At 31.4% G+C, this 11,282-nt stretch overlaps 2 protein-coding genes across 3 annotated transcripts; both read right to left on the reverse strand.

The window, feature by feature from the left end:
- Window positions 1-2,448: 2,448 nt before the first annotated feature.
- Window positions 2,449-5,274, reverse strand: LOC108340195 (polygalacturonase non-catalytic subunit AroGP2). The gene is made up of 2 exons (XM_052877826.1): window positions 5,187-5,274; window positions 2,449-4,257 (listed from the first exon to the last, which is right to left on the reverse strand). Exons 1-2 carry the CDS (start codon window positions 5,259-5,261, stop codon window positions 2,671-2,673), a joined length of 1,662 nt encoding a protein of 553 aa, XP_052733786.1. The 5' UTR covers window positions 5,262-5,274; the 3' UTR covers window positions 2,449-2,670.
- A 2,397-nt stretch (window positions 5,275-7,671) lies between these two features.
- Window positions 7,672-10,977, reverse strand: LOC108339610 (ATP-dependent Clp protease proteolytic subunit 6, chloroplastic). Of its 2 annotated transcripts, none has more exons than XM_052878285.1 (9): window positions 10,825-10,977; window positions 10,677-10,735; window positions 10,231-10,300; window positions 9,614-9,815; window positions 9,470-9,535; window positions 9,178-9,384; window positions 8,582-8,635; window positions 8,272-8,364; window positions 7,672-7,893 (listed from the first exon to the last, which is right to left on the reverse strand). In XM_052878285.1, the coding sequence occupies exons 1-9, from the start codon at window positions 10,914-10,916 to the stop codon at window positions 7,846-7,848; spliced, it is 891 nt and encodes a 296-aa protein (XP_052734245.1). In that variant the 5' UTR covers window positions 10,917-10,977; the 3' UTR covers window positions 7,672-7,845. The 2 variants fall into 2 exon arrangements, with proteins under 2 accessions (XP_052734245.1, XP_017432257.1); XM_017576768.2 differs by having other exon boundaries at window positions 7,733-7,893; window positions 9,178-9,318.
- Window positions 10,978-11,282: the final 305 nt, after the last annotated feature.

Raw genomic sequence — 11,282 nt, forward strand, 5'->3', positions numbered from 1 at the left:
GGTAGACTTTATGTCTCGGTTCAGAATCGAAGCATAAAATGGTAAGATTATACCTTGGTTCCTGATAAACTAGAGTCGTTTGTCCCTCTCTACTGTCTCGGTTGGAGCCTGAACCGAGGCAGTAGGGTCCATTTTTTCTTCTTCTTCTTCTTTAGCCAGTCATATTGAATCTCTGGAATTTATGTGGATAAGTTTTGCAAGCAGAGATCCTTCAAATTCTTGAGCACAAAATCATTCAAGTCAAATTTCAAAACAGAGGAAACTATTATTCAAAACAACATTAGTTACAAATAAGCAGTTCCTGAGAAAAAGGGTTAAAAAAATCAGCACGTACAAGACCACAATTCTCCCATCTGAGCACTCAACTCCAAACCAATTACAAGGGTCAAAAGATGAATCATCATCCACCCAATTTGACAAAGCACCAAAAGGGTCACCCACTATTCTCTACCTGAACTTCAAAAAAGCATTACCTGCACACAGAAACCACGTTTCACGTTTCAACATCATCCAAATTCCTCAAACCCAAAAATCCCACCACTAGTGAAGTACCTTCTTCATTTAAAGAACAACACAAACCCAAACTCTGAAACAAGAAAAAAATCGCCACAAGGCCCCCGTCCCCGTGCCGTTCGCTTCCTCCTCCGCCACCTCAATCGTCGCTGCCTCCGCCGCTTCTCCTCCTCCTTCGCGGCGCCCTCCGCATCCGCCTCCGCCACGCCGATATTCTCCTCCAGTCGCCGCATCTCACCGGAGATTGTCCACTCCTCGTACACCGCCGTCGTTGCTGCCTCAGTCATTGACACACTGCCGCTATTCACGTTCTCCTCCGTCACGCGCCGCTCTTCCTCCGCCGCCGTCGACTGCGCGGTCTGCCTCTCTAAGTTTCGCCACCAGATTTGGGGTTGGTAGTGGTGTGGTTTAGTTGTGGGAGGAACTGGGTGAAGAAGTGAGCAGTAGGGTTTGAGCAATAGGAGAAATGAGCAGTAGGAGAAATAAGCAATAGGGTGCAGTGCAGGTCAGGTAAAAAAGGTAGGATTTGATAGAATCTTAGGCCTCGGTTCTGCATTAACCGAGGCATAAACCTATTTCAACACCGGTTCTGTTTAGAACCAAAACACTAGATCATGTGTCAGGCCAAAACGCAGTTTTGCAGAGGATCGGTTGACTTTTATTACATAATATTAGACATCAGTTATGCTTTGAACCAAGATAATATGCACTAGGAGTTCTTCACAAACCGGAGCATATAAGTTCGTCTAATAATTAACTGTTGTAAAATAAGTACAACTCTATACATAAAATAATAATTCAAAAAGTCCTACATGTAAGATTTCATTTTATACCATAAAATATAATTTTTGTATGTATATGTTGGGATTGACACATACAATAGTTGTCCACTTTTCATCTAACATATATTACATATTTAAGTTGTGACTACAATATTTATCTAATACTCTTCGTAATAACCTCTATAATGGAAATTTTATTGTAAGCATATTTCCTTTTATCTTCAACCAAGTGCACATATAATTTAAAAGTCTAGCAGTACCCCTTTCTAGCTAAGAGGTCAATCATCATCGTGTTCATGTCCAGAAATTTATGTTCTTTTTTTGCTCAGTCTCTTTTGTACAAATTATCCTTCACAGGCATTCCGCTAACTTCATTTTGTTGTTTTTTATATCTTGATTCACTGATATAAAAAAGTGTTTCTTCAATACTATTCATCCTCTTCTTCCTATTCAGCATTTTGAATCTCTTAAATTAATATATATATATATATATATATATATATATATATATATATATATATATATATATATATATATATATATATATATATATATATATATATATATATATATATACTTTATCTCTTTTTAATATGAACCACTCCCTCTCCCATTCCAATTTGCAAACCCATTTATATTGTTTTATGAATTACAAACAGATCAAAAATAATATGCAATAAACCCTTCTATCAATAAAGCAATTATTAGATCTTTTAGAATAAATCGGAAATGAATCTATTAATAAAGAACAATTAATAAATATGAGTATATGATTTATTTCTTTATATAGAACACTTTAAGTTCTTTTGACTTTTTTTTTATGGAACAGAAAGAAAGAATAGGATATAATAATGGTGCTTAGATGTAAAGATTATAACCTCTTTATATAACCTACATCGGTTATTTTTTCTGAGTTTTAATAATTTTATTACCTCTTCAACAAATTAAAATTATTTTTAGTCTTTACACAATAAAAATTTCATTACATATAATTCCTTAACCACGTTTACTCTATTAAATTATTTTATAATTTACTAAAAAAATACAATAAACCCTAGTACATTTGTTTATATATAACCTAAAATTATTAACAATTTATTGTCTAACCAACCCTATAATGATTCACCTAGCTTTCACTACACTTCTTGTCATTGTAAATAAGAACACAACAACATTTTCATTAGCTAGATTGTGAATTTTGAGTTATGCAACTCTTTCAAGGAACATAAACATTAACAAGGAGGTTTTTTCTAGCTAACACATTATTGTATATAAAACAAGGCATAAAAACCTAAACACAAGGAGAAACTTCACATCAGGAACATGGTCATCTCTACTAAGATTGACGTTTATTGTAGAAGCTAGCGAAGTTCCTTCACATGGTGGCTTGTGAAGGTTGGGGAATCCACAGTAGATGTTTTACGGGGAAGAAGTGGCACACTGGATCTTGCCCAGCTTTAATTCCAAGTTGCCTAAATAAAATGTGGTTTGGATCCCAATCTGATGTGTCTAAATGACAGATGCCGAGAGCTTCAACTTTGTTTTCTCCGTTCTCACTACCTAATGAGACCTTGAACACCTTGCTCCCTGTGGCTATGAAGTGACAGTAATGAATGGCATAAGGGTAAGTTAGGGGATGACAAGCCACCCATTTAGGAGCATCGATATCTTCTGATACATCCAAAATGGTGAACTTTTGTAGAGGGACACCGGAGATTGTGGGGAGGCTAGTTGTCAGAAGGTTGTGCTTGGTCTCTGAACCAATGGTGGTGCTAACGAATTCGAGCATGGACTCTAGAGAGGTGGCACAAATCTTGGTCTCTCCTGTGATGGGTTCTCCTTCACATTGTTCAAGTGTTCCTCTCATGGCAACAGCTTCGGGAGAATCTTCTAGGATCGAGAAGAGTTGAAGAACACTTGGAAGTTGTGAGCTTGAGAAAGGAATAGAATCAGCTTCCTTTCTGGGAAGAAAGTGAGAAACCTCTTCGATGGGAAATTGCAGTGTCATCACATTCCCAACATAAAGATCATTCAAAGCGAAAAATCCTGCCTTGAAAGCCTCTGTATGATCCAAGCTGGAAGACTTTTTCAGATCAGGTTTGGGATCGGTTCCACCATATGTTATGTAAGGTTTACTGGTATCATCATAGGATGACTGTTTTGGAAGTTTCTTGGAACCATAGGCAGTAATGTAAGGATGATTGGCTTCATTGGCATGAATGGTTCCACCATATTGTGTTATGTAAGACACAATAGAATCAACGTCGGGTGATTCCTTTGAAACTTTCTTATAACCAGTAATGTATGGCACAATATGATCAACATCGGATGATTCCTTTGGAACTTTCTTATAGCCAGTAATGTAAGGCAGAGTAGGATCAACATTGGTTGATTCCTTTAGAACTTTCTTATAGCCAGTAATGTAAGGCACAGTAAGATCAACAACGGGTGATTCCTTTAAAACTTTTTTATAGGCAGTAATGTAAGGACGATTGGCTTCTTGTGCAGGAGCAGCTCCACCATATTTAGTCACATAAGATAGAATGGCATCATCATTTTGTGACTCTTTTGAAGCTTTCTTGGCATCATAGGTAGCAATGTAGGGAAGATTGAGTTCATTGGAATGAGTGATGTCACCATAACTAGTTGTAGATAGAGAAACATCACTATTATGTGACTCTTTTGGAGTTTTGTCGACACCATAGGCAGTAATGTAAGGGTGATTGAGTTCATGAGAATGAGTGTAACTTGCTGTGTAAGGCTGAGTGAGTTTTTGACGGTGATGGTTGTGCTTGGTATCTGTATATGAAGCTATATAATTTGGTTCAACAGATTTTGAATTGGTTCTATAACTCAAAATGTAAGGTAAATTGCTAGACACCACTGTTGCTTTGGCTTCATCCACCTGCTTCTCATCTTGCAGCTTTACCTTCATATCTCTTGCTTCAATGTTGTGTTCATTCTACAATAAAATTCAAGTCAACGAAAATAAAATAAGAGATAACTTTTATATATTTATATATATATATATATAGATAGATAGATAGATTATGGATTAACAAGTCATTTTGTAATTAAAAATTAAAAAAAAATACTAAATATAACGATATTATCATGTATAATTAAAATAAATAAATAATTCTAAAAATAGATAATAATTGATATCATTATAAAATTAAAAGGAATTTTTTCTTTCTTAAGGTAACATAAGAATTTAGAAGAAAAACTAATATAAAAAATAAACACGTCACTTCAATCTTAATCTGTATATGAATATAAAATCAAACGTGTCAAACTTAAACAAACTTTTATTTTATTTAGGTCACATTTTCTCATGTATAATATAATTTACATCATATAGGTTAAACATAAATGGGACGAAAACAAAGATAGTAAAAGGAAAAGTTTAATTAGGTCGTGTTAACTGTGTCTTAAGAATGAAACAGAATATACTAAATATTTAGTGAATGAATTAGTAAAACAAATTTTCTTGTAGTGAATGAATTAATAAAACAATTGTATTATGTTTAAAATATACACACTAACTATTTCTAAGAAATTGTCACAAAATTGCAATTATTGCATTCAGAAATAAATAAATTGGATATAGCATATATAATATCAATATTGATAAAATCATATTAAACCGACCCCAACAATAGACTTATCTACATATCAAGAATTCAAAACTAATTAAAAGAAAATAAATGGATATGGATGAGTGAGCTAGTGACAGAATATTAGAAAAAAGGTGCAAAACAGATATACTAAAAAATGTAAAACATATTTTATAAACAGTTAAATGGTGCAGAAAAGTAGGTATACTCCTTCCTATAATGAAATATAAAGCTTAGGAGAAACTTATATAATAAATATATATAAATGAATTACCATAATTAGCAACAGAAGGAAAAGAGAAAGAAAGTGAAAGCCATGAGTAGCAGCCATGTTTCTGATATATATCATGAAACTAAGATGAGAGTGTACTGATATCAGAACTAACCAACCTTTTTATAGATGCTAAACATCACCTTTCATCCATTAATTACTGCATGTGGGTTATACAATAATAATATTACCATTCCACCGTACCAATGCTTCAAAAAATCGAGCATATATATAATATAATTATGTACATCATTATTGGAGATATCACCTATGTATAAAATCAATTTTTGAGAGTTGGCTTTGGAAAAATAAGTTAAATTTAAATTCATTTTTTAAAAATTATTGAAGTTTATTTTAACAATACTAGTTAGTCTTAATCGTCATATATTAATATTAGATACTTATTGAAATATCATTAATATTTAATCTCATAACTAAAAAAAATTATAATATATAAGTGAAAGCAAATAATATTTTACAAATTAATTTTATTAAATTTATTAAGTTTAAAGTTTACTTTTTAATATTTTTTTATAAATCAATTTTATAAAAATTGAATTAAATTGATTTATTTTTAATAATAACCTTTAATTTTATTATTTTAATTAAAATACTATTATTTAAGAAATTTCATCATTTAAGTGAGCCAAAACAATACTTTGAGCAATAACATGAAAAAATTAATGGTATAAACCACAATGAAGTTAAACAGCCTATCGGTATGTCATTCAAGTTGATAGTTAACTTATTTTTTTCTCTTTCAGAAAATCATAAAAGAAAAATACATAGAGATGAAAATAAAAATATTTTAAATATTTAATCTAATAAATTTGTTGGTATAAATTTTATTAAATATATTTAAATTTATAATATAATTAAAATAAAATAAAATTTAAAAATAATTTACAGTAACTGTACAGTCATGTTAAAATGAATCTTCAGGCATCTTCTTCCATCTTCATTTAAATGTACAGTTCCATTAAAAGGCATCTTCGGTGAAAGTGATGTACGCTTCATCAATAAGAAACTTCCGTCATTGGAGACAAAAGCTCTTAGTCAACTCTAAGAAATACTTTTATATTTTTTTTTAGATAAGTTTACCCATAAAACAAATTATTTTTACTCACAAAACATTTTGCATGTAGCAATTAATTATAGGTAATACCCATTTTGAACACCAAAAATTAAAGTAGATAAGGCCCACTTAACAAAATAAAAAAATATAGAAAGTTTGCTTCACATGTGGATCTGTGCTGCATGTGATAAGCTTGTATAGTTTACCACAATTATTGTGGTTTTAATAATTTTATCATTCCTCTAATTATTGTGATTACATATTATTGTTTTAACAGTTTTGCCAAAATTTATCAAAAACGTCAAATAGAAAAATGAAAAAGTTATTCGTATATTAATATATTTTTAAAAACTATATATTGCTAAAATTATATATATATAATACTAATTAAGTATCAAATCACATTAAATTATATAAATATATAATCTACGTGAAATGGAAGTTTGGTGTAAGTGTTATATATAAAGATAAAGAAATAGATAGAGTAAGACGGAAGATATGGAGTTACTAAAAAAAACGAAGAGTTATTGTTGTAGTGTGTGTATTTATTATAATGGTCAACGATGAAATAGTATTTTAAATAGTCATATTAAAAGAGATAATAAATATTTTTTGTTTGGTTTCGAAGGGAGGAAAGAAGAAGACTCAATTATAAGAAAAAAGAAATTATAACTATTTAATAGTGGTTTTATTTATAAATAGATTGAAATAGTTCTTTCAAATTTAAATATCTTCAATGTAAATATTAACACTTTATATATGTTTTTGTTTAAATTAAATGATTAAATATATTTTTATCTCCTAATTTTATTAAAGATTTGAATTTATCTTTTTAAAATTTTGATTAAATTTAATGTCTTAACTTTAAAATATGTAAATTTAATTTTTTTAACTAAATTTTGTTAAATTTATTTAATAAATATATTTTATAATAATATTTAAATTATTTACATTAATTAACACATTAAAATTTCAAATAAATTTAACAAAATTTAATTAAAATAACTAAATTTACACTATTTTAAATATGAAGAATTAAATTAATCTAAAATTTAAAAAAAAAAATCAATTTTCTTAAAAGACTAAAAACATGTTTAACCATGAATTAAACTATCACTGATTAATAGAAAAACACCACTCTTAATTATTAGTTTTTGTTTTAGCTTAACGTGTATTGCTCACAAATCCATGTTAAGTAAATTTTCAAGTGCCTATGACATAGTAAACATGGAAAGGTATCACATAATCTAAAGAAACTTATTTATGTTTATGACGAAATTAACAAAGATATAATAGTCATTTGATGATTCAGAAGCTCTTTAATACTTCTATTGAATACCCCAAAAAGGGAAAAAAGAAACATGAGATTAAGTAACGAATAAAAGGAACTACATAATTATAAACACCAAGATCAAACCATTCCATGGAAGTAATTTTCAATAATAGCAACTACGAGGAACTAAGAAAAAAAATATAATTCTCAACATTTGCACATTATCATTAATTGATGAAATTCTACAATATCAATTTGACAGAAATTAACATTTTCAACCACTTTAAGATGTATATCCTGCAAATAATTTGTGATCAATACTCTGTTTCCAGGACACCATCAATAAGACCAAACTCCAAAGCCTGCAAAGAGAAAAGGTAGTACAAAAAACATCCAGTAAAATATAAAAATTGAGGAAACAAAGATCAAAACAAAAATTGCAGCCTTAACTGAAACTAAACACCTTAATAATCTCCTCAGAAAATAGACAACATAATTATTTAGATAACAAGTACCAAGGTGTTTTGAGATGCATTAATTTTATAGATTAATTAAGTCAATCACGCGGTACAAACTAAACAGACAATCCAAATTTTAACTGAAACATTTACTTAATTTTCTTTTCCTCTAAATTTTATTTCCTATTAGCAATACAACAATTTTTGGTTTCTCTGAGAACTTGTCCAATTCAATGAACTTATGTCATGTCACTGCTATAGAAGGAAAACAGTTCTCATTACCTCAGAAACAGACAGAAAACGGTCCCTTTCTGTGTACTGCTGCACCGTCTCTAATGGCTGCCCCGTAAAAGCACTATACATCTTGTCAATTTTCTGAAATCCAAATAGAATGAGTGAATTGAGCATAGCATTCCAAGAACTGTAAAATAAAACTATGACAAGGAAAAAGAAGCCACAGAAACTTGGGCACGTCATGAAGAAAATATGTTAACTTAGTGTCACACAGAAAAATGGAATTCTAAGATCATAGGAGCATTAAAGTTGCCCACAAATTATCACAATGGTGCAAATCAGAGGAAGAAAGACTAACATGGCGAGATTGAACAGCTTCATTCACTTGGCGTCTGACATCCTCAACATGACCCTGCAGTGAGATTAAGAACAATCAGAAAAGAAAATATCTTGTGTTGACCAAAGAAGTTTACATAATACCCAAAAAATAGATCCTACTCGCCATCAATCAAATTTTATTCGTAAATGCTTTGATACATCAAATTTCCAATTGCAGAATGCATTACAATTAGCATGGAAGATGACTTCAAAGTTCAAACATAAGATTCACATTGGAAGATATCAGGCTTCCAATATAACTTTTTGATGATCCATTGCAAATTGTCAATTAAATTAGCTCCAATCTCAAGTCTGGAAACTCAGGTTCACTAGTTTCATAAAAATTTGTTACTAGTAAGAAGGAAGGGGAACATGATGTGGGTTTGACCACTTTCCTCATATACTAGATGGTGCAAAGATCAAATTTTGTCATACCTCAACATTACTATTATTATTAAGATATAACTTATCACTTCATTTTTATTACTTTCTTCCTGCGTTTAATTAGTATGGTAGATTGTTCTATTTCAAGAATTCTCGGTTCCAATAGCAAAGTTTCAGAAGTTTCATTCTTACCCCACATCCACTCTGTGGTTGATGTATCATAATGCGAGCATTTGGCATCGCATAGCGCATTCCCTTCTCTCCTCCAGCAAGGAGAAGTGCTCCTTGGCTTGCAGCTACTCCAAAACAAACGGTACCAACCTTGGGCTTAATCTGAAAGATGGAGTCACCAAATTCTTTCAGGTAGAAACATCGACAACTGATAGGGAATTGAAGCAACTACAATAGGAGGGAAAATGTAACTGGACTTAAAGCTACTGCTTGTGTGCTTGTATTGGAATGGATGACAAAACTTTGATCTTACCCAAGACATGCAATCATAGACTGCCAATACTGAATAGGTGCTTCCACCGGGGCAATTTATATATACCTGTGACACAAGTAGCTCGCTATAAATCCCTTTTCACAACTGAAAGAAGCAAAGTAACCACAACAAGGCATAACAAACCAGTATATCTGATTTTTCATCAATAGTAGCAAGAGTCACAAGCTGTGATATAACTCTTTGAGCCACTTGTGAATTGACTGGCTGCCCTATGAATATTATACGATTCCTGAACAAAACAGATGACAGATCAATAGGTCCTCCGGGAGTCATCACTGCTGGTGTTATTGATGGATTCCCCTTACTGGCCTCAATTGCACCATAACTACAAGTAAACTGGAACATCAATAAGCTCTTTATCCATTCACTACTAAATACAAAAAATGTAGGCAGGGGAACTATGTGCATGTCCGTGAGGGAATACAAAAGTTAGTAAAAATAATCTGAAGTTTAGCTACAATGAAACTTGCAGAAACTAAGTGTATAGATAGGTCATGATGATTATTGCCATGCCACTGCTTATTAACAGATGCGTTAAAGCTTTGTTAATATTTCAAAGTGCACTCTTTTATAACCTAATTCACCTTTACACAGATACACTTCCCTTTTCCAGTTAATAATCATAGATAAACCAGGCTTTGAACAACGAATGATGGTCAACAATATGTATTCACATGCATCCTATCTAAAAACCACATAACACACGAAGCGCCTGAAAATGAAAGTGAACAAAACTTTACCTTGTGCTTGCACCATGGATACTTTTCTCATCAAATTTTAAAGGAAAGCCCCCAATTTTACTTGACAACCCTGCACAAAACAAAACATACATACGATAACATATTTTAGCGTTGCCATGTTCATAACTCATAGCTAAATACGCAAACAAAAAAACTTCTTATTTGTTTATATGATTTAGTTTATAGAGTTTCAAATTATTAGTGAACCATACGGCAACAATTGCTCAGAAACCTGGGCAGCAAGTAAAAATCCTAGTCATACAACGAGTAGTAACTGTTATTGCTAATTTGTGGAATTGTGGTCAAACTGAACTCTTGATTAAAATTCTTAAATTACGCAAGGCAGTTATATACACCCAGAACGAGGTTAAACTATCACAGCATAGAAAAGCCATCAAGTTTCGAATTGCAGTCGAAAAGAAAAAGTTGCCAAATTAGAAAGTTACCAACTTCTGATGAATTGCCATATGGGCTTGGAAAAGAAGAAGCTACCGAAGAGGGGTTTCTGGTGAAACGGGAGTTCAAATTTCAGGTTATGAAAAATATTTGTAAAAAAAAAAAGTAAAAGGCGAATTGGGTAATGTGAAAATGAACCTGTGAGAAAATACAACGTGGGAGGGAGTTCTGGAGCGAGAAGCTATAGTGAAGCTGGCGCTAGCGGGCACTGACAAAGCTTGAGGAACCATTGCTGAAACTCCGAAACAAGATGGAACAGAGATACTAAGCTTCAGTTAGTCCCCACCTAGATTAATGGTTTTGGTTTTGTTTCTCCAAGCCCAATGGACCTTTGTCATTTTTGGCCCATTTATGATATGGCCCGTTTTGTTCTTAAATATAATCACAAAGAATTAAAACAGATTGATTTTTATTTTTTAACAATTCTTTAAAAGAAATCAATTAAGTTTTCATTTTTTTAAATTTCCTTCATAACCAAAATATATTTTTTGCATTTAAATTGCTAGTTGATAAAGGTTTCAAAAATGACAATCTTTTTTACACATAAGTTTTCGCACTTAAATTAGAGTTTTTAATTTGTTATCTCATTTTAGTTT

The sequence above is a fragment of the Vigna angularis genome, chromosome 5 (genome assembly GCF_016808095.1).
Source record: "Vigna angularis cultivar LongXiaoDou No.4 chromosome 5, ASM1680809v1, whole genome shotgun sequence".
Taxonomy (NCBI): Eukaryota; Viridiplantae; Streptophyta; class Magnoliopsida; order Fabales; family Fabaceae; genus Vigna; species Vigna angularis.